Below are 27239 nucleotides of genomic sequence, written 5' to 3'. Positions count from 1 at the left end.
TGCAGAAAGGCAAGAGGCTTAATAACCAACTCTGACACTTTCCTAATACCCGCCCCAACAGTACAACAAGCCGCATAGTGCGTCACAGCGTGCAGAAGCAGGCATTTAGCAGCTCGCTGAAAGGGCTGCTCCGGCCGGGCGCGGTGGCGTGTGTCTGCCATCCCAGTTGCTGGGAGGCTGGGGCTGGCAGAGCGCAAGCTCAGGTCTCCTGGGGCGTGGTGGCCTTCGTCGACCGGGTGTCCGCACTGAGCTCGGCATCGATATGGTGCTCCTGGGGGAGCCCGGGAATAGCAGGTCGCCTGAGGAGGGGCGAACCGGCCCAAGTCCGGAAACGGAGCAGGTCAGAACCCCCGTACCGCCCGGTAGGGGGTGGTCGCGCCTGTGGGTGTGTAATACTTAAGCGTTTTGTGTTCACGCACGTTTGCAATGCTGCCTCAGCGCCCTAATAGCACCCCTCTTTCAAAGTCATGCCTGTCACAATTACAGGCAACCAGGCCTGCCCAGCCCCTCTATACATGAACTTAAGGATGCTGGGTTGCTATCTGCTTAGGAACGAATGAACCACGACTGTGTCGAAGACACGTGTTCAAAGCCAGAGGTTAACGTAAATTCGAATTAAGATGTGTGACTTGCGTCGTTTCTAATTAATTTTACGGGTTATGTAGATGTTTAATTTAAAGCAACAACAACAACAAAAGGCTAGAGTTTGGCGATTAACTAGACGGTCCAGGATCTCCTAGTAAAATGAATGCGACGCAATACTTTGATCTGACGCGGGGGGGCGCAGACGATCAACTGTCCAGACTCGCACCTGTCCCACTGTTTTTTCTTAGACGTGCGCAAGATGGCAGCATAGCAGTGGAGGAGGCGCACCGGGTTTGACCACATGCTAAAATATTTTAAAAAACAGCACTAGAGTACAATACTGCACCCCTTACTGCATTTCACTGCGGATGAAAAGGCCAAATGCAGATATTTATTTCGTATTTATTTTTTCTGGCCCTGTCATGTCGTTCGCTATAATAAAAGCCCCGGGGATGTTTAAAGCCTCAGAGTCCTTTTTCTACACCGTCGCTATCGGAAGGTGGCGCTGAGCTGGATTGTTCCCAAATGGAAGCATGTATTTAAAAAAAAAAAACAGCATTTTTCCTGTCTGAAACTCTTGGTGCCGCGCCTTCCCCTATGAATATTGCGTGAGGCGGCGTGACGTCTGAGAGGGTCGGTCGGGGGCGGCGAGGTACGTAGGTGAGCGGCTGAGCCAGAGAGGTTATCCGGACTCGCCTGCTACCGTGTCAGGAGAGCGCGGCTCGGAGGTGCCACTCGTCGCGTCGCGTCGGAAGAAAGCAACAGCGTCCATAAACTTCGGCGGACCCCCCCCCCCAGCCGCGCGGCATCACCATCACCATGTTCAGCTGGGTAAACAAGGAGCAAGGCGGCAGGAATAAAGACGGGGAGATGTTCCAGACTGTCACCGAGGGGCTGCAGGCTCTCTACACCAAGAAGCTGCTGCCCCTGGAAGAGGCGTATCTCTTCCACGATTTCCACTCCCCGGCCCTGGAGCCGGCGGATTTCCAGAGCAAACCTATGGTGCTCCTCGTGGGCCAGTACTCCACGGGCAAAACCACCTTCATCAGGTAGGTAACCCTCTAACAACAGTGACACCCCGGGAGATGGTGGTGACTTAGTGCGATGGAGGAATGAAAAAAAAAAAAAGAAAGAAGAACGTCGCTAATCGCTTTTTTGGCGACAGCTTTCCTGGGGGTTGTCTCCCGTTGGTTTTCATCACAGGACGAGATTGCAGGATGTCGGTCCCGATCAATCTGATGCGCTGGAGGGGTGGGAGGCGAACACAGTCACACAACTCGTGCCTGTTTTTCTTTGATACAGTAAAATGTTATTCATATGATGCACACGCGTTTAACTTGTGTAGTTGCACTCGGAGTGCAAGACAGACATTCTCGCTATTTGTACTGTTGACATCATTGTTGAGGAGTGTTTGGAGGAGGGGGGGGGTTGAGTGTGTGTGGAAAGGAAACGCATTTTAAAGCTTCTGTTCATACATGTGTGCATTACTGTTCCTTACGCACTAGTGGGTCAATCGTGCCCACGTTCTGGTTGGTGAACCTCCTGGTTGCTATGACTGTGTCCGGCGCCCGGATAAACAGAAAACCGTCTGTCTCCGAGTTACAAACCGCACTGAAGCGGAGGTGCGCCTTCACCGTGTGTACGTTCAAGGTGAAACGCCAGCGTCTGAATTTTAGAAATATATAGGTGTATTCTTTTCGAGACTTAACTGAAATGTACTTTTACCAGGGTCTGTGAACTTTTCATGCAGTGCTAAATTACCAGTACTTTTCCATCCTGGTTTCGCACCGTCACTCTGGATGAGTCAATATGGGAGGAGCGCTTAACAAAACCTTTGCAGTAATTGAACCGGATCTTAGCCAGTCCGCGTTTAGAATCTGTGCACGCGGAAGTCTTTCAGCGAACCTGATCTAAAATTAATCTACAGACACGAAGGTGTGGTGATGAGGTCTTGGGGGTGTTTTTTTTCCAGTAATCTTTGTTAAAGACGGCCCAGAGTAATAAGACTGCAGCATAATATACAATAATACATAAAATAATAAATACATATTTCATATTACAAGTTAAAAATGCAACAGATGAGTCCAGGAAGAAAAACAACAAGTTGCTGTGTTTGTTAATGCCTTTTGGTGTAACTATAAAATCTATGAATATATTGAGATATACATAAGTCTTAGAATCTGAGAATGGTGTTAAGAAACCATAGTTCAATTTATCTAACCAGCCTGTCTGTTTCATATATTTCTGGATATGCTCATCAATTTGAAAACGTAAAAAAACCCACTGAAACTGCTACCGACTGCTTGCATAAAATGTCAAATTGTCACTATTCCTGTGCTCTTTTTTAGTGGGTGGTTTGCACTGACAGACTTAGAATCACATCCCTGTCCTCATAGAGTCACATCCGCCGTCAAAGATTGTTCATTGTGTTTTGCAATTCATTTCTCCTGCATCTTGCATTTTTCTATTCTTGCATAAGATAAAACCACAGATGTCTGTTCGGAAAAACTCCCATTCAGCACCTGCTGGCATCATAATACTTTTCCACACTTCTCAAAGTGCCACAGTCACTGTCAAGTTCGTCCAAATGCCTGCTTGTACTCTTTTGCAGTCTGCGTGACATTATATAGTACATTCAGTCTTCCATTCCTACAGTCCATCCACCAAATCCAGGTGAAAACATTTTGCAAAGGAGTGCACAAAATCATGACTGTTTGAATTCTCTGGCCTCTTTAGGGTGGAATTAAAAGAATTGGAAAAAAGGAAGTACGATAGTCTGTGTAAACCCCTTTCATACTGGTGATGAATTCAAACCTTTGAATTCTGATGTGAAAATGGAGTTGTTGTTTTTTTATGGTTTTGTCTGCAATTGCCATTCCTTTCCCCGTAAGGTTTCTTCTTCGAGACTGCAAGACTTGTTTCCACACATGCCCCTGAAGTGTTTCAGATATTCACAATGCAGAAAAAATGCAGGCAGGCATGAAAAAAAAGAAAGATTTGTCTTTCTAAAAATAACAGCAGATAAGTGTTATGTTTAGAAATCTTTTTTGCATTCTCTCCCAACTATTGTTGTTGTTGTGAGAAGTGTTTATCAAGTCCTTCAACAACGGGTCGTTGGTGTCACAGGGTTATTGTTAGTGGAAGCAGAAAGGAAGTTACTGTCTTGTTGTGCAGACCAACAGGCACACTGGTGACACTTCTTCAGTGTCTATTCATAATAATATTTATTCTCCCTTGTGCGTCAGTTGTTAATTTCCTCTGTAAAGAAGGACAGAGGATTATCTTAACCTCTTAGTTTCTGAAACACCCCATCAGCTGGAAATGTGAACAGCAAGGAGACGTTTTTGTGGGAAAAGAAGAGGGTTTGGTTTCGAGGTGTTAAAAAAATTGATTTTTGCCCTTCCATTAAACTATAGCGTTCCAGTTTTTCTAAGTGACTTCATAGAATTCCGCCTGAGTGCTGTTTCCATTGCAGATACCTCCTGGAAGAGGATTTCCCGGGCATGCGTATCGGACCTGAGCCCACAACGGACTGTTTCATCGCGGTGATGCATGGGGAGAACGAGGGAATCATCCCAGGGAACGCTCTCGTCGTCGACCCCAAGAAACCCTTTCGGAAGCTCAACGCCTTCGGCAACGCCTTCCTCAACAGGTGAGCCAGGATGTGCCTCAAAAGTCTCACGTCCCACCCTCGGCGTCCGGACTCGTTCCTTGTGTGTAAACATCACGTGAGCCGTGCTTGGTCTCCGCTCAGCGGAATGGGTGTTTCTGTGAAAGGGCAGGGTGAGTTATGGCCCATTGTTCTCGCACGCGGGTTCACTTCTGATCAGTGTGGCTGTGAAGGCACTTCATTTAGTCCTTTGCTTCCATACCCGAGCATATACTGTGGTGGAATTAAGGCACATTGCCATCTCCTCAAAAAGGAATGTCCAGAATCCAGAGTTAGTTCTTGTCATCTGAAGTGTTTGAAGTCTCCTGCTTAGCTTTCCTGTCACACCAAGGGCATGTGAGAGCGGAGTCGAGCCACTTCCTGCTGAAGAGGAAGTACCCCAGCCACCTCACATGGGTGAAAAACGGCAATGGCTAACGCTGGCACAGAGCGCAAAGGCATTATTTTTATCTCTGTATAGATGTGATCTTTGTCTTGCCAGCATTTATATGTAAAGGAAGTGGCTGAGAAGTGACATGAAAAGCTGGCTCGGTGAGCTGAATTAGCCGGGGGAAAAAAGGGGGCCTTTTATATGGAGCGAAAAAATAGTATTCGCTGTGGCAGCGAGGAAGAGAGAGGGTCATGAATGAAAGGTCTAATAAAAAAGAGATCTGAAAAAATCCTGAAATGTGGTATTCAGAAAACAAACTGTACTTCCCTGGAACAACCAAGAATGAGAGTTTGCACAAGTTTTGAATTGTGCCAGGGAGGAGGGACCATCAAAGCTCAGGCGTTGTAAATGAGTTTGACACAGCGCGCAGTGATCCACACACAGCCTGTCACAAAGCCAAGAGCAGGCAAAAGAGTTAATGTGCAAAATGCTCCTTAGATTACAAGGTCATGTTTGAGCTGAATTATAGCCTGACCAAACGCAGTGCTTTGTACAGCCCCCACCTCTCAGTACATTGGTGGGGGGAGGAGGAAAGGTAAATAAAAGTTTAACATTTTACATCTTGGTATTTGTTTTTCTGTCAATTAATTGAACTCACTCTCAGTACATTGTGCAACAATACAGAATAACCTGTATATTTCTTATATTTATATAAGAATATATAAATATATATGATATATTTAATATATAATATGAATATGATATAACATGTAATATTATTATATATATCATTAAATGTATATAATATTTATATTGTATATTTGTATGTTTCTTGGCCAGTTCTGCTGTTTCCTGCCCTTTCTCAGTGGAATGCAATTGATAGTTTAAAAAAGACTGGCTCATGTTTAGCCTTATCTGAGCAGTCTTTTCCCTTGGTGATAACTAGTGAAGATTCTGTCAGAGCGCTGATCAGGGACAGCTAGGACCTCAACAGAACAATACAGAGAGAAAACCTGAGAGAATTCAGAGATCAACAACAAAAACAGCAAAAGATCTAAGTTTGTTTTGTTAAATTACTGAAAAAGTCTTATCCACATGGTGGAAAATACATACTTGGGTTTTAAATTCATGTTCTGAAAGATTATGATCAGCACATAGACGACGCACTGAAAAGGAACCATTTCAAACAGTAAACCTAACAAATAAACAAAGGCTGTTATGTAAACTTGAAATATTGGCTGGAGAGAACTGTGGTCACAAGGTTGGTGGTGTATTTTGCAGGTCACATTATCTTGGGCACAGGAAACTGGGCTTCTGACTTGCCTGAAAAAGACCATCTCTTTTCTCTGACTACAGTACTGTAATTGTATTGACTGGAAGTGGGTCATTCTGTGCCAAACCAACCAAAATCCAGGAAAATCCCTGCTTCAGGATTTTGATTTTGCTCATAATTTGTGTGTTGGAAGACCAAGGTCAGGTATGAAACAAGGCCAGATACTTAAGCTCAGCGTTTTAAAATTTGCCGAGATGCTTGCATTCCAGCACGTGGACTAGTCATAGTTCGTTTTCTATTATTTGAGAGTTATTCGGAGGATTTAAACACAACATTTAAACCTCAGTAACAGTGTTTTTTAGTACTGAAGGCAAGGTAGATCTGTACAATTAATTTTAAATAAGTACCAACATCAGACTGTCATCTATAAGCTCACCAACGGTTGTGTTAACTTGTGTTAACCAGGACCTTTTAGCCTGTCGAGCGCTTTTTTAATACTTTCGTCCTGAAGCCTTTTTGTGGGGTCATTAAATCAGACATTCAAGTAGGTACATTGTAGCTAGGCTATTCATGGAAACTCAGTAGAATTCTGAGCGCATATTAGCAACATGGAAATTATATCTCTTCCCCTTCAGAAGGGATGAGCACTTGACAATGGACAATTGGAGAGTTTTTTTTCCTGGAGCTACTGACGTTCTGAATATTTTTAGGTACTCACCATCACTCCAAAAGGAGATGCACTTTAACTGAGAGCGCTCTCCTAAAACAGGCGGGGGTATCACTGCAAGTCTTTTTATCTTTGACCTCGAGTGTCTGGCCTTGTCACCTCTGATGTCCGCTGCTCATGAAAGGGAGGGTCCATACCAGAGCCCATCCAAGCAAACTGGGCTACAGTTCGTCCTGGTTTCCATAGCTGTAAGCAGACTGGGGAGTGTGTGACTCACCCCCCACCACACTCATGCAGCTGGTTATTCCCCATTTGTGCTGAGTGGACTGGAGCAACTAGGGTAAAGTACTCCTCTTGACAGCAGTGTCGCCCAGCCTGTGGGTTTTGAGTCCAGACGTTAACCCACTAGCTACACTGTGCTGTTCCCTTCCACTGCATGAGCAAAATCCGGAGGCAGGGTTCCTGATATAGAATAACCCAGGTCACCCTGAAATGAGCCAAATCCTGTTGGGCTGAAATAATTAAAAGTAGAATATGTGGGAGCTGGGGAGTCCAGGCAGTATAAGGGAATCTGGGAGGAAAAAAAGCAGTTTGCCTTTTTGCCCAGGCAGACACAGTTTTGCAGACAGGGTAATGAGGAAAGGCAGTACAAGGGTGATAAGGAACAAAAACACAAGGGCTCAAGGACAATGATGCCTTTTCCCTTTCCTGCCCCTTCCTGAAGGTTTTCAAGTGTCTTGTCTCTGATGCCAGGCCCCTCTCTGAGGACCCCAGTGGGCTATTGAAACCTGGTCCTACAGATGTGCTTATATTTAGCACAAACTCCTAAGCGTTACTTAGGTCACTCGGTTCTATTGTTTTACAGCCTTTTTTTCCCCCTAAATAATGGAGACTCCAGTCTGCGCTGCTGTAGATTCTCACACATCCGTTTTCCTCCCATAATTCCAGCTGCTCTCATTCCTGGCTCCATTTCCTGCACAGCGCCACACAGGCCCCCCACCCTGAGACCCTGCTCTCTGGAGCAGCTCCCGAGCTCCCGTGAAACTGGGTAGGACCTCTGAGTGTCTCAGAGCTCACAGTCTCCTGCAAGAGAACCGTGGTTCTTCCATGACAAGATGCTGCTCGCTTGCATCCCTTGTCGATCCTTGTCTTGCACGAGTCAGGGGAAGTGATGACATGGCATGCATGTAAGGAAGCTCTGTGGTGAAGATGTTCGTGCAGAAGATCTTTTCATCTCCTGCAGTAGAGGGGACCTGTTTTTCACTGGACAGGCCTTCAGTGGACCTTAAAATAATACAACCTTGCACAAAGGCAAAATCAACATGCTTTCGAGCTGCCTAAAACTGCCTAAAATGTTTTTGTTTCTAATCAATAAGATGTGATTAAGTGATTTAAAGTACCAGATAAAAGTATAGTGCAGGACATTAGTCCTGTATGGGTAAACAAAAAGCTTAGAAGAGAAGGTGGGACCAAAACTCCAATTAAATTGGACACAGTCCTTTAATAAATTCCTTTCTTCACTCTTTTCTCATGAGCTGTACTCTGTCAATGGATTTTTAAGAGATGTGCCAGTAAAACACATATTTGTAACATTGATAATTTCATGGTCAGGTTTGAAGAAAAAACCAGAACAGGAGGGTGAGCAAACACTGATGAAGCAGCACATGAAATTCAAAAATGTGAAGATAAAATTCAAAGCTGAGCAAACACCTGGGAGCTCACAGTAATGGAGACCAGCTCAAAACGTGACACGCAGACAGCTCGAAATTAAACTGTGGATGCAAAATAGGAAGTGATGAGCTTATCAAGAAATGTGTCGATTTCAAGACCAATAGATCTCTTCATTTTCATCCCCTGCTGCAAACTTGTGCTGACTGTCAGCTGATCTCCTGTGCTATGGTTGTCTCAACTGAGCTAATAAAGTCGCTATATGTCTGTTAGCTTAACTGGGTTATTCTGTCCAACTGGTCTGAAGCAGCTTCTTAAAGGAATTTAAGTTGTACCCGCCACCGTCCAACATCTCCAGATCTTTCAGGATGTGCTCACTTTGCCTGAACGCCTGTCTGATGGGCTGGTCTGGTTTTCTTACGCTTTGCTGTGTGTTGCTGGAGAAAGGCCCAGCCCTGTCCGGTGTGCCAGGAATGACCCTGCTTCGTTCATGCCCGCAGGTTCATTTGCTCCCAGATGCCAAACCAAGTCCTGCAGAGCATCAGCATCATCGACAGCCCCGGGATCCTCTCTGGAGAGAAGCAGCGCATCAGTCGAGGTGAGCGAGGAGGGGGGAGGGCTTTAGCTCTTGACACTGTTTTTTTTTTCATCTTTTGCTCTTTAAATAACTTTGGATCGATAGATAAGACTTCATTGATCCCGAAGGGAAATTGAGGTGTTACAGCAGCCCAGCTCAAGACAGGCAAAAACAGACATCAGAATAGACGGAAAATTAAAGTACAGCAAGACAAAATAAAATAGTTAGTCACTGTAAAACAATCAAATATGTACAAAATGTGCATAGGTATATACAGACTGAAAGTACCACAGTATAAAAAGTATTTTAATGCAGTGTCCAAAAAGAACCTAAGAAGAATTTGTACATTTTTTTTTGCATTTCTGGGCAACAGGTGGGGTGCTAGTCTTTTGTTAGAAGAGATCTATTGTTGGTGGAGGAAGTGAAACAGAATGAGGAAAGCAGCCGTTCAGCCTGTCTTGTTTGTAGTGAATTCACTAGTCAAAGCGTCGAATCCAAATCAAAAGGCTTGATTCTGCAACAAACCCGTAAGGCCTCATTGAGACGTCTGTGCACGCTTTTGGTCGCCACATTATAGGAAAGATGTTGTTGCTTTAGAATCGGCCCGTAGGAGAGCAACCAGATAAACTCCAGGACTTGCCCAAGTTTGTGCAGAGCAACTGCAGTGTCTCTCGCCCCTACTCCTTGTCCAGAAGGTTTCCAACTAGACAGAGGGACATACCTCAAAGGAGGCTGAGCTTGATCTTTAGGATGGCTTGTTTTCATGTGATAGTTTGTCAGATGTTTTAATTGTGTGATCTTCAGAGGAGTGTAGTGAGTGGGTTGTAGTAGTTTCTTGTTGTACTGCTGCTACATCAGAAGTAATCTAGCTGTTAATGTTGATTCCATAATATCACCCTGCCAGCTGGAAGTGAGAGAAAGTGTAGTATTGGAGTATATAAAGTCAGCGCAACATAAGATATTCTGTATGATAACAATGTATGATAAATGTGATATCCTGTATGAGTAACTTCAGGCTGGCTTTAATTTTGTCAGAAGTTATACAAATATTTTTCAATGTTTTTTAGGTAATTAACTGACTTATTGTGTAAGATTTAGTCTCGAAAAGGGCGACTTTAAATAGGTTAAAGAACGGTATTGTTTTCAGTGAAAGTGTGTATGAGGGCTCTGCAGCTATGTCTGTGCCATATGCCTTATTTCAGAAAAGGGGAGAGGAACAGTAATTATGTTTCAGGGAACCTTAATTGAGTAATGCCGGTTAAAGCATTTCCTAAAATGATCTATATGTGGGCTCCATGCAGAACAGTCAGCATTCTTGCATTAACTTTGAGCAAAAACAGAAGTGAAACAAAGCATGGATTAATAAATGCAATTTAACGGCAAAAGAGCATCTTTTTTTAATCAGTGATCTGGTTCCTTTTTCAAAATGCAGTCCTAGCATATTTGCAAAGAAGCATCAAAGCTTTAAAAATTCTGAAACCTCATATTGCAAAAGTGGAACACTTGAAGGCAGAGATGGGATATTTTTAGTGGGGCAGATTATGTGCTGAGGTGTTTTCCATAGTCTCTTAGCTGGGAAGTTTCAGGCATTGAGGAAGGTGAAACTTTGGCAGCAGTCATTCACAAGTCAGAATTCTTATCCTTCACTGTCCTGGTTTTGTGCTCTACTTATTGTAAGACTCTGGGTTCAAATTCTGGGTAAGGTAATGCTGTTCCCTTGAGATAGGGCACTTCACCCCTATTGCTTTTGTAAAACACACATCTGAATAAATACGTACAACTATAAATCACTTTGGATACATTTCATCAGCCAATTAAATTTGCAACTAAACAGTTTTTAAGGTGTAATTGTTTAGAATTATAGCTTCCCCACTGATTTGTTATATAATATGTAGTCATTTATAATGTAAATTATAAAACAATCCTGGACTGTTCAACAATAATGCTCATTGGGATGGGTTTGGTTGCCATTATTTTAGTACATTGTACCAAAATTACAAAGGTGAAGCTGTTCCAAAATGTGTGGAACTTTGACATCTGTTAGTGAGGTTAAAGGTTTGATGACTAAAAGTAGCAAAGTTTTGTTCAGTTTCAAGAAAGAAAGGGAACTGGAAGGGGAAAGGAGAAGTCACCTTAATTTCTGTGGGTTTTTCACCATTAAAAAATCATCTGTTCAGCAGTGAATTGTTTCCTTCTTAATCATAAGAAGGACTCTGTATCTCAGAGCTTTCTTATTCGGTTCACTCCTTTCCTTTTTATATATGAAGTGCGATAGGCAGAGACCGCAGAAGGAATAGATCAGTCAAAATGAATCTTGTTGCTAAGTATTATGACATCATGCCACAGGCGGTGTCTTGTACAATGAACTATGCTTTGAATCATCAGCTGGCGTCCCCAGTAGCACCCTCCCCATAGGAATCCAGAAATCAAGAGAAAACTGATCTTCTGTCTCATGGTCCATCTGTCCTACAGGACACCCCGACCTATTATTACTTTTATCATAGAAACATTTTACTTTTCTTACCTTGTGTGAACCGCCTCATTTCGTGACTTATTACCATGCTGAACACATTTTCTCAGTACTTTTATGCTGGGCTCAAGCCTCTGCATCATGTTATTTTAAATTTCAGGCAGTATGCGTTTATTTTTCAAGCCAGGAGTTATTGTTGGGTTTATATATGAGCTTATAAAGTTGAAATCGGATGCATCTCATTGCAAAGCTAAACACCATTCTGGGAGTCCAGCTTCAGGAGGGGCTGCAATTACAACTGACTTGTCACTAGGGGCCGCCATACTGCTTCTACTTGTTGTAAATAGCCAACCGGGTGTCAAGTATTTTATTATTGAATTATTGGGTTTAGAATTGTACATTTTCACATGGGGTGTAATTGGGGGTTTGGTATACAATAGGTCCAAACAGTGCTAGTGTTTATTAATTGTATTTAATTAAATAAATGCAGGGTCTGTGATACCCATAGTGCAGTGTATTCTTATATTTTTAAAGGATATTCCCCTTCATTTTGGTGTGATGAATGATAAGCAGATGCTGAACACCATCATTGAATGCTTTTGGAACAGTCATAACCTTGAAAGTTTAAATTAATGACAGGATAATTTCAGATAGCAAATAAATGTATATTTATGTCTCCTGGAGTTTAGGAACTGAGAGTCATCTTTACAGCTGAAGTATGTCTCGGATATGAACAAATGAATCAAGAGTTGGGTGTAATTATCTCATCTGCATTCTTTACATACTTGTATGTAAAGCAACACACATGGTTTTAATTTTAATGAAGTCGTGGATTAATTAAGATAAGAGATATTGAGCCTGTTTTGTTCCTCCTAGGTGTTTAATTTTGGTGGGGGAATGATATAGTAGTGGCAGGTTTTTGTGGTAACCGCACCTGGTCTATGTTTCACTCACCTTGTTTCACTGAATCGGCTCCTAAGCCGTTACAGGCTGAGCCCTGCACTAGTCGCTCTGCTGCCGAGGAGCGTGCGAGGGCTGCCAGTGAGCACCGAGAACAAGAGCTTCACTTCAGATGACGGACTGCAAGTGTGGAGCTTGGACAGCCGTTGAAGCTGGGAACCCCAAGCACAAACGCTCGAAGGAGAGGAGTGCCGATGGCCGTAGAGACCTGTCATAGAGATTCCCACGGCGTTGAAAATGACAGGCTTCATTATTCCGACATGTGCTCTTTTCAGACTTTCCCTCCTGACGGCACCATGGTTAAGAAACACTGCCTCAGAACACATGGACTTGATGCGACTGGTTTCCGATGCATATGTATCCATAATGCCTATATTATTCTCTTATTAGCTTAAGGAAATCATGTGGGAAGCACTTGCAATTTGTTTAGCTTTTTTGGTTTTCAGCTGCTCTTCTTGCCTTTTATGTTAGGCGGGCCAGCTCATGTGAATCTTCTCTCTGATGTTTCTGGAGGAGTCAAAAACTATTCAGTATTCAAAGAACTGGATGGACTGCCTATGGTCTGGCACGCTTTCCTGAATATTGGTTAAAATGCTTTGAAATTATTGTTTCACTCAAATGTGTTCAGATGATATGCTGTCCCTTTCTTGCCTTAGTGCTTGATATGATATGAAGGCATGTGTACCGTATCTCAGAATTGGAACTTTATTCTGGTGTTCCTGCTAACGCACAGCCGAATTAAATATAACATAAGTTTGTTGTTTTTCTGCATTTTTCTGGACATTTAAATATTTAAGAGACTCATCATCATGAGCCTGGAAGTGAAAGCAACCATTAGAAATTTTGTAGTGTTGAAGTCGGGGTTGAGGGTTTTGTAATGGAAGAGTTTTATCTGCTGACACTGTGAAACAGCTGGCCCAGATCCCCATATGTATCCCCTGGCTAGGTGTAAACCATTGCACAGCAGAATGAGTGTGGTAATTACACTGTTTTATACAGAAAAGCCCTGTCATTGGGAAGGGAACCTCTTCCGTGTGTGAAAGAGAGCTGTGACATGCGAAGTCACGCGCAGACAGAATTCGACGTGTCTGGCAGAACGAGGCTCGTGTTGCTGGCTCGGTGTGGAATGAATGAACAGGGTGACAATTTTGTCTCCCTCAAAGAAGCAAAAGTAAATGTTTTGTGGGACGGAATCTTTATTTTCCTATGACAAGCTCATTTTGATCTTCAAGTTATAAATGATTTTCTAACTAAGTCCAGGGTGTGCTGAGAGTTATTGAAAATGCAACAAACGCAAATGTTTCCAGTAGGATTTTAATTTTTTTTTTTAGTTTGCTATTTAAACTTTCTTTGCCCTGCTGCTGGCTCTGACTGCTCTAGTCACAGTCTATTTTTTATTTTTGCATGAGGGGAGCACATCACTGTTAAGCTCAAAAGACCAGACTGCTTTGATGTTCTTCATAACGGGTTGAGGAGTGGTGTGTACTCCCAGCGTGTTCTCTCATGAAAATCGCTTTGGAACAGAAGGTGTTTCAGTCTCTGGAGAGTAGTTCTAAGAGGTGGCATGACGTGGTGGCACAGTGGTTCAGGTCACTGCCTGGCAGTGCTGGGGCCCTGGTTTCAGTTCCGGACCTGTGGTGCTATCTGTGGGAGTTTCTGTTTGAGAATGTTCACTCCATGTTCTCAAGAGTCTCCTCCTGATGCTCATGACATGCTTGTGGGAAAACTGGCCTGGTGTGAGTGTGTGTCTGCCCTGTGGTGGACTGGCGTCCAGTCCAGGGTGTACCCTGTCTGGCACTCGTTGCTTGCTGAGATAGGGTCACGGGGGAGCCGAAACCTGAGTTTATGAAGTCGTTAGGAAATGAGTGGTAGGAATATTAGCTATGATACAGCAGCATGGGACAGTCTATTAAGAGGTATGAAAAAGAGAGATCACAAAAATCAATGCCAATTTTATTTAAGTAAAAGTACTTCAAATATGCCATCATCCTCCAGTTCACACCTGGCAGCCCACTGCAGCTCAGCAGGTGTGAGCCTGGCCAGTACCTGGATGGGAGACGTCCTGGGAAATACTAAAGTTGCTGCTGAAAGAGGGACCAGTTGGGGGCGTGTGGTCTGTGTGAGTCCTAATGCCCCGTTGTAGTGACAGGGACACTATACTGTAATAAGGTGCCGTCCTTCAGAAGAGATGTAAAACCAAAGGTCCAGACTCTCCGTGGTCATTAAAAATCCCAGGGCATTTCTCGAAAAGAGTAGCAGTGTTAGCACTCCTGGCCAAAGTCCTGGCCAAATTTCCCATTGGACGAAAGAGATCCTGCATGTTTTGAAGAACGAGCAGCGCTGTGACGAGATGTGTTTCGCCCCCCCCCCTCTCCGCAGGGTATAATTTCTCGGAGGTCCTGCGGTGGTTCGGCGAGAGGGTGGACCGCATCATCCTGCTCTTCGACGCCCACAAGCTGGACATCTCGGACGAGTTCTCGGAGGCCATCAAAGCCTTCCGCGGGCAGGACGACAAGATCCGCGTGGTGCTGAACAAGGCCGACCAGGTGGACACGCAGCAGCTGATGCGCGTCTACGGCGCCCTCATGTGGTCCCTGGGGAAGGTGATCAACACGCCCGAGGTGGTGCGGGTCTACCTGGGCTCCTACTGGGCCAAGCCCCTGCAGAACACTGAGAACCGCCGCCTGTTTGAGGCCGAGACGCAGGACCTCTTCCGCGACATCCAGAGCCTGCCGCGCAACGCTGCCCTGCGCAAGCTCAACGACCTCATCAAGCGGGCGAGGCTCGCCAAGGTAACCGGCCGCGCGGGCCGAGAGATCGGTGCCCCCTTTCTAACAGTTCCACCCCCCCGCTAGCATGCAAAGATGAGAGCTGTGCGCTCCCTTTTCTGCCGTAGTTTCTGCAGAGTTTGTTTTCTGCGGTGGAGGAGCTGAGCTTCCCGTCTCCTGCCACCGGTTTTTAATTAGGACCTGTTGAGCAACAACCTTAAACAAAACCAGAGTCTGTCATCTGGTGGCAGCACGGCGTCTCTGGGCTGGATTCGCTAGGGCAGGCACTAGCTGTGTGCCGCTGACACGCTTGTGGGAGTTTATGACAAGCTCTTATCTCTGCACCAGTAGAACAGAAATGAGGTGGGGGGGGAGTGTTTTTTCGGAAGTCAAGTGTTTCATGCTGCTTCGCTTATGTAGACCGTTTTGGCGAAACCTTGACACGTATTGACAACATGAAGCATTCTGGGGAATTTAAACATTTCAAAACAAGAGTGGGCTGCACCCGGAGAAAGATAACAGGCATAGCCTTACGATGTGCGAAAGCATACACGGACCCTGCTGGTTTTGTGTTCGTTAAGCTGTGTTGTTAAAAAGAACTGCGCTTTTTAGTGTTATTTTTGAGCTTCAGCTGCCAGGTAGACACTTCCCCTGCTTCTTCCCGTCTCATTTGTTCCAAAAATGAAACATTCACGGACTTTTTCCCATAAGCCGAGTCCTTCTGGAGCCCTCGGCTGGATCGTTCTTATCTGTTCCGGAGTGTTTTTCAGGTCGGCCAGCAGCCAGGCGCTCGCCTGGTGTTTGTGCTGCTGTGGCCCGTCAGCGATAACCCAGCCTCGTGAGACAGCTGGCAGCAGGGCTGCCAGGTCTCTGGGGCCCAGAGTGTAACTCTTTCTTGGACAGGAAAGGCAAAGATTTGACATTTTGGGCAGTGTTTGCTCTTGTTTCTCTCTGTTATTTCCCTTTCTTGCCTTAACCTAAACCTTTTCCAGCTGATCTCTTTTTGATTGTTGTGTTTACTCTGACTGCCTCCTGTTGCTTGCTGGTCATGTGACCCAGGTAATGGAGTAGACTGATTAGGATATCCTGGAAGGCTTTTTTTCCCCCAGAGATTTCAATAACTGTGAAACACATTTGTTTAAGCACAGAGCCCTTTCTATAGATGGAAGATATTACAGGATTACATCTTTTGGCAAGGAATCAAAAACAAACAAGAATATTTTCCCTTTATTACCTAGAATCTGGAACTAGGCCTAGAGCACCTAGAGCACCTATCCTAGTCAGAACTGACACGATCAGTTTGCAAGTAATGAAAAGAGCATGTGGGTGGGACATTTCCTAGTTGCAGGAAACGGGCAGCAGTGTGGAGCACTGACTAGGACTCTGGACTTGGAACTGGAAGGTTGTGGGTGCAAGTCCTAGGTCAGCATCTGCTATTGCCCTTGTAACCTTGAGTCAGATACTTTACTAGGATTTCTTCCTACCTAGGTGCAAATGTGCATGCTTTGATGTGGATAGGACTGTCATCTCCATTTAATAATAAAATGCTGGGGTGAAACAGGCTTTGTAGCCTGTTAAAGGTTTCTGAAGCACAGTGCAATGGTAAAATGGTTTCCACACTCTTCTGCTAGCAGTTGTGGGGCTCACAGTATTGTCTGTGTGGGAGATTTGGCTTGACTCACCAGGTTGGTTCACCTTCCTGTTTCCTGCAGGTGCACGCTTACATCATCAGCCACCTGAAGAAGGAGATGCCGTCCCTCTTCGGCAAGGAGAATAAGAAAAAGGAGCTGATTAGCAAACTGCCAGAGATCTATGTCCAGCTGCAAAGGGAGTACCATATTTCTCCAGGGGACTTCCCCAATGTCATCAAAATGCAGGTTAGAGCTCTGCTCTCTGCCGTCTTTAGGAACTAGGGAGCTCAGGCATAAGTCTTGTATGAAGCAGACATGGAGTGGATGGAGTGAGGATACATCTCCAGCACACAGCTGCTTAAGGCTGGCTGACCGGCATCCTATAGGAAATGTCCGTGATCTCATTTCCCAGATCAATTTGTGAGCTGTACCAGCTTGTAAGCTTAAACTGAAGTTTTCTTATTTCTAATAGAAGGGGGTCCAAACCACCATTGCACGCTGTGTAAAAACGCATAACATAATTGCACAAGGTAAAAGGGTCTTGATTTCTCAAAGTCTCATGCAAAGTTTTAAACCCCCAACATAAGAAAACTGAAAAAAACATGATTTTTATATCATCTACAGGTCCAGAGTTTCTGTATCCGTGCTTCCAGTTTTAGTGAACATTTTAATTTCTAAATTGTCAGCTGCAAGCAATGGGAAATTACTGTTAAATGAGGAGGTACTACAAGTGATTGGGGAGTCCAGAGTGGTAAGAGTGACCCTAGAAATCAAAGTAAAATAATGATAAAAATTCTGTGACTTCAGTGAACCATCTGAAGTGTGGTCACCACTGCCATCTAGTGGCTGCTCAGAGTCATGCTCCTGTGGGTGAGAGCAGGATGGTTCTGGATGTTGGGTTAGTGCTGCTGCCACACAGCTGTTCGGTCCCGAGTTCAACTTTATAGATTGGGGAACCTTCTGTGTGGAGTATGCATGTTCTTCCTGTATCTGTGTGGGGTCCTGGTTTCATCAACCTACCAAAGACGTGCGAGCTAAGTTAGGCTAGGTGGCGTCTCTCGATTGTGTTTGTATCTCACAATGGATGGTGTCCCATCCAGTCATACCTTACATCCTATTCTTCTGGGACAGGCTCTGGACTGCTGCAACCTTTCCCAGGAACAAGCAGCTGTCTGCTAACAGTGGGTCAGGAGGTGTTTCTGAATCTTGATTATGCTCTTGAAGTTTTCAGCACTGTAAGATGCAGCACAACTAAGCAAGAAATGATTTTGGGACTAGTCTTTGTAAAAACTAATGAATGAACAATATATCAATGAGCAATGATGGAAAAAAATAACTATAAATGGTTGTGAATGAAGGATCTCAAATCAGTTTAAAAGTTATAATTCTGTGCCTCTGTGTGTGTGTGTGTTGTTAACAGGAGCAGTTAGAGCACTACGACTTCAGCAAGTTTCCTTCTCTGAAGACCAAGCTGGTGGAGTCCGTCGACAAAATGCTGGCCAGTAAAATCTCGGGGCTGATGATGATGATCCGCGAGGAGGAGAGAAAGCAGCCCACGCAGGTCGTAAGCGGGGGGGCGTTCGAAGGCTCTCAGGACGGGCCGTTTGGACAGGGCTACGGGGAGGGGATAGGGGCGGGCGCCGACGCCGAGGACTGGATCGTCAGCCGTGACAAGCCCAAGTACGACGAGATCTTCTACACCCTCATGCCCATCAACGGCCGCATCTCTGGCATGAACGCCAAGAAGGAGATGATGAGCTCCAGGCTGCCCAACTCCGTCCTGGGCAAGATCTGGAAGCTGGCGGACTGCGACAAGGACGGCATGCTGGACGACGAGGAGTTTGCCCTGGCGCAGCACCTCATCAAGGTCAAACTGGAGGGCTATGAGCTGCCCAGCGAGCTGCCCAGCCACCTCGTGCCACCAGCTCACAGGAAGAACTTGATGGTCGGCTCTCCCTTCAACCACGAGGAAGAATAAACAGGGCGTACCGAGAAGAGCCGGGGCTGACGTGCCACACAGCCCCCGAGCTCCCTGGGTCATTGGCGACCGGTGTAGGCGCTGAACTGTGACTGCAAAACCGGAGTTCAGCTGCTAGGGGAAAAAACGAGAATAAAATTTAAATGGACAATGCTTCCAGGATTATCAAGAGCGCCGGCTCTATGGTTAGTGTATCATAGTATCATGCTTCCCGCTGGATTGCTGATACTAGGTGAAGCCTAGTGAGGCATTGATCTTCAAGCAACATCTGTGCTCTGGCTGTTGTCTGTAAAAGTCGTGTATAGTACCTCATTGTTAATATCCAGAGGTGGCGGTCAGGAGATAAAGAGAGAGATCGGCACAGAGTTCTACACGAACATTCCCAGAGAGCAAAGAAATACGTTTTTTAATTTACGTCATCTAAATGGGGTTTACGTTTAGTGAAATAGTGAAAGGATAACCTTGTCTATGGACAACCCCGGTCCTGGAGGGCTGGTGTGTTTGTGGGTTTTCTAGGTCTCTTTAAAGGAGCAACACCTGAAGAGTGCAGCCTCCACTTCAGTTTATTAGGTTGAACGTTTAGAGAATCATAAGCGTTGAGGCATTTGGATCACAGATTTTCTACAGCAAAAAAACACATTTTTTGTTCTGCTAAATATAAATCTTTTTTCATATTGTGATTTGAGAATGTTTAAGGTCATGCAAAATGGCAGGTTTATGCTTCACATCTGGAAAAATGGAAAAACAAGTTAATTTTATTTTATTCTAATTATTCTACAAATTCCTGAAAACTGATGAAAACCTTTATATGTTATTGCAAACGTTACCTATATTTACCTTGAGGAATTTAAACACAGCAGCCATGGATTATTCAAAATATCCATGGATATCCACAGATATTCTACTAATCCGCAGTATTGTATTAATCATAGTTTCGTCGTCTATTAAACCTACAGTAAGATAGGGAAGCACATTTTGGAAAATTGTTTTTGTGATGGGCCGATGTTGAAATATGTTTTAGAAAGTGTCTACTGTCACATTTTACATCAAAGTATGGCAGTAGCTTTATTTTCACAATCTGGTATCCTGTTACCATTAACCCTGAGGAAAAAAACTTAAATGTTCATATAGAACTTCACAATTCTGGGAATTAGCAAACTTCTGCAGAAACCTTTAGGTCATCTTTAGGATGTTTTTGTAAAGTGAAGTTTGTCTATGGGATTTTGGGATGAACCACCCACCTGCCACTCGGCAGACAGGTTTGAAAATGGAAAGGAAGATCAGGACTGTAGACACACAGTGTGTAGAGCTTGTCTTCTCAGTTGAAGGGGGGCTGTGTTTTTTGTATCAGGAAAGAGGCCACACAGATACATAAAACTGACATAGCACTGTTCTTTCTGTCTTATTATGTGCAATAATAGTATAATTCTGAATATATTGAAAGGTGAAAATATACTCAATCTCACTGAAGAGAGAAAGGCAAAGATGTCGTATCTTTCATAGCTAACCTGGTGTTCTTCAGTCTGTTTTTGTGTCAGTGTGTGTGAGCATACAATACTTATAAAGTTACTGTACATATGTACCAGAACACAGATAAAAACGAGCAATTCAAATGTATTTTTCGCTTTCAGTTTTTTAATTTATAGAATGTTTTATTATAAAAACAAGATCTAGACACCTGAGATTTTTGGGTATGTAATTGAGAACACCCATTTTAAGGGAGAAAATGTAAAGATATTACCTTATGTGTTTTTTAAAAAAAGATTGTGCCTCAGAGGGTCCCATGATGCCTTGAATTGCAATCAACAACCCCAGGTCCTTGAATCATGATCTTGTAAAACCATCGTGTCCATTAAGTGACTTTTGGGACAATTCAAATCAGTGTGTCACTGCTTTATGAAGAAGGTAGACATTTTCATCCAAAAAGCACCCACTTCTTTTCTAGTTTGACCTTCAGCACAGTTATTGCATTAGGTTCGGTGGATGTAATCAATCTTGTGCCTTGTTTTTTTAATACCTTTTCTTTTCATAATTTAAACCAGGTCAAAGTAGTATGCACAGGAATTCTAGGTCTGTGGCAATCACCTTCAGTTAGTTAGTTATCACACGTACAGTATACTGTGTCTTCCCTGGGTGTCACTTTGGTCTTGCATTATTTACAAAAGTGGTCTGTAAAACCATTTTAGTCTGGACATTATTGTACATTGTTCCAGAATCTCTGGGGTGTGGATTTGTACAGCTCCTTCAGCTGTGAGTCTTGACATGTGGATTCTGTAACTGAGCGCTGGTCAGAGTATAGGAAAATGCAGTCAAGACAACAGATCAGCAGACTTCCCACACCCCACTTCAGCGTCTTGTTACACACCCTATTCCTTGTTCCTTGGAATTCCTCACTGTGTTCAAATCATTTTCCTAGCTTCTAGTTGTTAAGAAAGGGGCCAGATGAATGTGATGTTACTGTTACAAAGTCTTGTTAATGCTCATTTGAAACTTAGAGAAATATTGTATAAAGTGTATATTTTTAGGAGAACAAAAAGGTGTGATATTTTAAGTTTATAATAATAAAGAGGTTCAAGACATTTTGGTCTTTGTTCCTTTTTTTTAATCTGGGGGAAACTTTTCTCCTGTACAGTAACCTATCAAAAGTGTGCAATGGAACAGGGCTGTCGAGTTCTCGTCCTGGAGAGGCTGGTGATTCAGCGAGTTTTCTAGGTCTCTTGAACTCAGCAGCACCTGAACAGCTGGGAGAGGCTGTTGGATTGGTCTGTTTAAGCCAGTAACGAGCTCATCAAGAGTTGAGCTGGAATGGAGATGTGCAGACACCGCAGGACTGGACAGCTCTGCACGAGAATACGGTCTGAAGAATTATGAAATGAGAGTTCAGTTAATAATGCTGGCAAAAGAGGAAGTATTTCTGAAATTGCTGTTGATGAGTATAAGTGCAACTACATGACATTGCGAATTGCAGAGAAGGTGGAAATGAAAATGCTTGTGTTTGCATGAGGGTTTAATTGGCTCCCGTGTTCCAATTGCCTTTGCAGGTAAAGACAATTTCAGACCCGGCGTTAGCCATTAAATGTCCAAAGCTTCTGATCCTGGTTCATGAGTATAAGAGCATGCCTACCAGTAAACATCAACGTATTAGCCAGACGCAGCCTGCTTTCTAGTGAAGCACGCTGTTGCTTTCTAGTGTTCCCCTGTAATTTCCAGGACATCTCTTGACTAGCACAACAGAGCTAGTCTTGCTTGCTCTACTGTGGCTTTTATCTTGATGTCTGAGTTGGGTAAAAAATCAAGTTATCATTGAAAGACTGGTGTAGGACAAAATACCCACAACAGATTTGTTATTGTTTAGTGGAGAGCTATAGTACTAGAGAATCGCAGTTTGTCTCCTTACAGAGACATTGTTCTCCCTGCAAAGCGATGACATCGATGATGCATACAGGCTATTCTCTTGACATGCTGGAGCTCCCTGAGTATGTATGCCATTTAGCCCTGACACTAAATTGTCACATGTTATATACAGGCAAAGTGCAATTCTGGCTTGTTATTTATTACATCTTCTTTGGTGCGTTGCTGATTTCAGCACGTACAGTATGCCAAAAAGTGTATTGAGATCTGCCCAGCATGACAGCCATTCCTGTAACCTTTAACCAGACTGTCATGTAAGCGCTGTCAGGTGAGGAGGGGGTGGGCACTAGCTGTTAAAGCCTTTCCCATGATTGCTCTCAAAGGTCGCTCTTCCTCTCCCCTGGAGTTGATTTGGACTGCTCTCTGGAACAGGTCTTGGAGGAAACTCCAAGGTGAGACAGAAAGAGATGAAAGGGAGACACGTTTAGACAAGTTCATGAAGGGATTGTTTCAGATTTGCATGCCAGGTGCTAAACGAGCTTTGAAGGACAGGTTTCTTTGAAAGTAAGGTAAGCAATCATGTTCTTCTTTGCTTCAATGGCTTGATCTGTGGGATACATCGTGGGTCCATCAAGAATTAACATAAGAAACGGAATGAAATGGAAATGGAAGTCTGTGTTGATGTCGGGTTGACTTTTATGCAGCTCACACAGTGGTAACCAAGAAGTGCTGTTACATTCTGATCTAGCCGTTGAGTTTATTGGTGACAAATCCCGCTTAAAAGAAAAGGTAGGATGCCTATGGCCTCTGTGGGATTTCGTTGGGATTATTAAGGCATGGGAAGAGCGAGTATTGGGAATTAGTGAAGGTGCCATTCCAAAATGGGATCAAGACTGCGGGTGGTTTAATGTCTCAGAGGGATGATTTGATTGTTAAAGCTCCACTGTTATGCCATAGGAAACAGATATATCTACTACACCCTCAGCTATAGCAAAAAACAAACCAGTAGAGGGAAACAGAACCTGTAATTAAAGGTTTTTCTGCATTTTTTTATGCAAATTGTTTTTCTTTGCATACAGCAATGCTCTCGGAGCTTTGCAATGTTCAGTGTGTAACAGGGATACATTAAAATCTCTGAGAGTGGTCTCATAGATCAAAGACATTTTAAGCTTTTCTGAAATCTAGGATGCAAGACGGGTCTCTTATCCATCAGTGGAATTTTCTTAATGCTTCACCACCACAACCACAATGAGAAAACATGCCTAAAATGTATAATATCCACCTGTACAAGAAACCAGTGTGTCTCACTAGGCTACAAACGTCTGCAGGTGTGTGATGTTTCAGCAAACATGCCCTTGAATGCTATTTGGTTTAATTTCCCATGGTCCTGGATTCAGATCTTACAGTACACAGAAACCTTTCCAATTTTATTCTTTGCATTCTTCATATTTAACACTTTGGTGGATTTCAGGGCTGGGTTACCAGCAGCACACTTCTCTAATTAAACCAGTGAAGCAGTATTGTCTGGCTCACCTGACACATTGCGTAGCACTGCTGAACTGTCTTTCAGGTTAGGGTTGTTGAAGGAATATTTTCAGCCTTTTTTTAAAAAAAAAATACCAATATTATTACAGTAACATACCCATATTAAAAATCCATAAACAGTCAATAGCCCTTCAAATGATGTAGCTTCCATCCTACGAGTAGTATCTCTTGCACTGGAAATATATTTGATAGATGATCATATAATTTAAATAAATTAGAAGCTGTTGGCAAGAAGCATCATTCATTGAGATTCCATATAAATGTGTCCACTGTACAGTTCAAACTCAGTCATCAGTCTGAATGCCCTGTGGTTGTCTGCCAGACCGCTAACACTGTAGATTCCTACAGCTAATTAACATTACTGATAAAGTAACCCAGTTACTCATTAACAACCACAGCAAGGAATGCCACTGCATTCCCCGAATAAGGTTATAAAGGCAGTTTTATATTCAGGGAGGGTGCCTTGTTCTTCAATGGCATGTGAAAACGCTGATAAGGCTGACATCATGATGACGTCACCATGTTGTAAAAGAGTGGGGAAGGTTCGCCGGCTCTTGCTGGGAAGCTGTAAAGACAGATGGGAAAGTGGAAAAGAGATATCATTCTCCGACCCCCCCCCGAAGGATCCAGTTACCAAACAGCTGTGCTGAGGAACCCCCCCTGCCAAGATCTGTCACCGGGCTTTGGATCAGATTCCCAGATGTGCAGTGAGCCCCGAACTTTAAACAAGAGGATCCTCTCTGTTAGTATTCAAAGTGACTTCATCTCCACTGACTGGATACAAGTTTGTTCAACACAAATGAAAAATTGCTCTGTTGATAGAGGCCTTAAACAGTAATACATTCATATACTGTAACAAGTTCAAAACCCCACATAACAATAAGGAGAGGTGATACTGTATTTCATGTCAACTCGCTCTTTGCTCTTCCAGTTTCTAACAGCTCCTTGATGGAGTGTTTTCACTTTCCATCTGAGATAAAATCCACCTGCTCAATCAGAGAGGCAGCATTCCTGATTCTCCCTGAATCCTGCCTGTATCTGGCTCTGGGCTCTGCTGTCCTCAGAGTCCCTGCCAGTTTCTCTCCTGTGGTACAGCAGCGTCACCAGTGTCTGATTCCAGAGGGCAGTCAGCTTCACCAGGACCCGAGAGACCAGAACAGCACATTAACCCCCCTCCCGACGGCTGACACACAAACACATTTCCTGACCCATTTCTAAGACCCGATCAGCCAAGCACACCTCATTTAGACTCGCAACGCAAAAATCTTCCTGACGCTTGAATCACATGAACGACCGAGCACACCTCATTCAGATGACCAAGACACAGCCTTCCACACCGCATGTTAGTGATGACAACCTAGACCACAGGAGTAGGAACACAGCATTATGCTTATGTATTCAAGTGGGGACCCTGCATCATCTCCAAAGGAACAAGTAGAATTTAACTTCAACAGGAGATTAAAGTAGAATTAAAAAACAAATTCTGAACCCCTATGATACACTTGAAGAATGCTCAACAACCAGAAAGTTTTTTTTCTGCTTTTCAGCATGGAAGTCACCTCTGCTTGTATATTTTTCATGTGCCGCCCCAGTGTGAAAATGAGTGTTGGTTTTAAGCAACAGTTTAATTTATATACATACATTGCAGGTGTAATTGGTGTAAATGGAATTGTAAATATCTGCTGTTGGTTGTTTGAACTTAGTTGTCAGTAAAGTCAAAACTTGGCTTTAAAACACACAATCTGACAGAGAACTGCAACACCCACCAGATTATTAACTGCCATATTTCAACATAAGAACATTTGGAAGACTGAACTGGAAAATAACTAGGGCTGTACAGTAGAGTGAACTAGTACAGATGTTAACAGAGATATAAACCCTCTCTCCCACAAAGCAGCAGGCTGAAACATGCACAGCAAAGATGATACAAAGGAAGGCAAACAAACTGATTTGTAGGGAAATTATTGAATAATTATTTCACATTCAAGAATCAGCCTGTGGCCCAGAAGAAAATCTCTACAGACATGATGAGAAGAGTTTAACTGAGTGAGAATAGGCATTCAGTTTTAGAGAGCCAGGCACCATGATTTGCAAATTCTTTGTCAACTCAGAAAAACAATGTTATAGAATGTGGTAGCAACATTACAGATTTAAGCCAGCTCTAGAAATGAATTGCTCATATGTACTGTACAAAACATCAGAAGTCAAAATACTTTTATACTTGATTCACTGAATTTCTAAACTGCTTTTTCAATTCCAAGGATAAATGCAGCTCATATACCAGCAATGTGCTAAATTCACACTGGACTGCTTCCTCAAGAGCAAGGTTCAGCTATGGAATAGTTTTATCACACAAGCACCATGTGCAGCAATCTTTCTCACATGAAGAAAGGGTGTCAGATTACTGAGGCTGATAAACTAAACTAACAGGAACACCAAAGGGTTAAGTGCAGTTCTCTCACTTTTCTGAGAAAGGAGCGTATCGCTTTAGTAGTTATGAATAAATCCTCACTGTGTGGCTTGTTTTTGAATCTGTATCAATCTCTGCAGCTCAGCAGATCTATGTATCTGCTGAATCAGAGGTACAAAGGAACATGAGGAATCATGCTTTTGTGTGATCAGTTGTTAAATTTTTCTGGAATCTTAATTAACTCAACAATTTTAGCACGGGCTTTCTGTTGAACGATGAACAGAAAGAGTCCTACAGACGCCCAATTCCCAGTGCTACTGCCATGTTTAATGTGTTTCTGTTTCTTCTGACACGGAAGGGCAGGATGGAGGGGGAGTATGGGCAGGGAAGGATCAGGGAGCTGCAGGAGCAGAGGATGGCTGTTCAGAAGAAGACCTACACCAAATGGATCAACAATGTCTTCTCCAAGAACAGGGTGAGTCACCTGACTGGTCTCACACCCAAACAGAAACTCATACATCTACATCCACGAGCACCAAACTCACACACACATACACACACACGCAAACACATGCCCACACACACAGACTGACATATATACACCCACATGCACAAACACACACACATGCATGGACACCAGGATGGGAATTATATCTTGCCATTAGGGGGAGCTCACTCCTGGTTGGGGGGTGATGCATCACGCGTGAAAGAGATTTCTTCAGAAACCCGTCAAAACCCACGTTACTAAGGCTCCCTCTCAGACAAGTGTAAATTGATTCTGCGTCTGTGCCATCCGTATTTTAGAGACCCCCCAAAATTTTGCAAATGGTCTCTTCAGGGGAGCTCATGCCTTATTCAGGGGAGCTAAGCTCCCACTAGCTCCCCATAATTCGCACCATGATGGACACACACACACATACTGTACACACTCGAACACGCAGGGAAGATATTCATAGCATTCTGATTTAGAATAAAATGAGGAGAGAAAAACTTTTTTTCCTGAAAGTCATTTCACTCAAATTCAGCTTGGGAAAATTCTGTTTTTGTGCTTGGCTAGACTTACGAACAGTGGAACAGATTCTGCCTTGGAGAAAAACAAGCTTTTAAAAAACAAGTGTTAATACTCTTTATGTATATTTCTCCTAGACCATATTTCTTAATAATAATAATAATAATAATAATAATAATAATAATAATAATAATAATAATAATTGCTTACACTTATATAGCGCTTTTCTGGACACTCCACTCAAAGCGCTTTACAGGTAATGGGGATCCCCTCCCCCACCACCAATGTGCAGCCCCACCTGGATGAT

General features: G+C 43.5%; 2 protein-coding genes and 1 non-coding gene across 5 annotated transcripts in view; all 3 read left to right on the top strand.

The window, feature by feature from the left end:
• The first annotated feature begins 133 nt into the window (after positions 1 to 133).
• On the top strand, positions 134 to 422 carry LOC148653121 (signal recognition particle RNA). Its single transcript, XR_015924999.1, has one exon.
• A 582-nt stretch (positions 423 to 1004) lies between these two features.
• Positions 1005 to 21196, top strand: ehd4 (EH-domain containing 4). The gene is made up of 6 exons (XM_088647714.1): positions 1005 to 1634; positions 4061 to 4237; positions 8734 to 8831; positions 14620 to 15032; positions 16721 to 16885; positions 18060 to 21196. The coding sequence occupies exons 1-6, from the start codon at positions 1405 to 1407 to the stop codon at positions 18615 to 18617; spliced, it is 1641 nt and encodes a 546-aa protein (XP_088503840.1). The 5' UTR covers positions 1005 to 1404; the 3' UTR covers positions 18618 to 21196.
• Positions 21197 to 22334: 1138 nt separating this feature from the next.
• Positions 22335 to 27239, top strand: part of sptbn5 (spectrin, beta, non-erythrocytic 5) — a 56549-nt gene continuing 51644 nt past the window's right edge. Inside the window, exons 1-2 of one of the 3 annotated variants that reach the window (XM_088647690.1) lie at positions 22335 to 22420; positions 26282 to 26398. In XM_088647690.1, coding sequence (XP_088503816.1) covers positions 26288 to 26398 — 111 coding nt within the window. In that variant the 5' untranslated portion in view covers positions 22335 to 22420; positions 26282 to 26287. Of the gene's footprint in view, positions 22538 to 26281; positions 26399 to 27239 lie in introns of all 3 variants that reach the window. The other 2 variants (XM_088647689.1, XM_088647688.1) reach the window with 2 other exon arrangements.

The sequence above is a fragment of the Lepisosteus platostomus genome, chromosome 10 (genome assembly GCF_059453375.1).
Source record: "Lepisosteus platostomus isolate fLepPlt1 chromosome 10, fLepPlt1.hap1, whole genome shotgun sequence".
NCBI lineage: Eukaryota > Metazoa > Chordata > Actinopteri > Semionotiformes > Lepisosteidae > Lepisosteus > Lepisosteus platostomus.
This window is presented reverse-complemented; position numbering and strand designations above follow the sequence as displayed.

What these genes read in the sequence shown, in the direction of transcription:
- ehd4 (XM_088647714.1), top strand. Translation starts at nt 1,405, where the DNA reads ATGTTCAGCTGGGTAAACAAGGAGCAAGGCGGCAGGAATAAAGACGGG. An exon ending in GAAGCAGCGCATCAGTCGAG is followed by an intron (nt 8,832 to 14,619) that starts GTGAGCGAGGAG and finishes CCCTCTCCGCAG; the next exon opens with GGTATAATTTCTCGGAGGTC. An exon ending in AGCGGGCGAGGCTCGCCAAG is followed by an intron (nt 15,033 to 16,720) that starts GTAACCGGCCGC and finishes TGTTTCCTGCAG; the next exon opens with GTGCACGCTTACATCATCAG.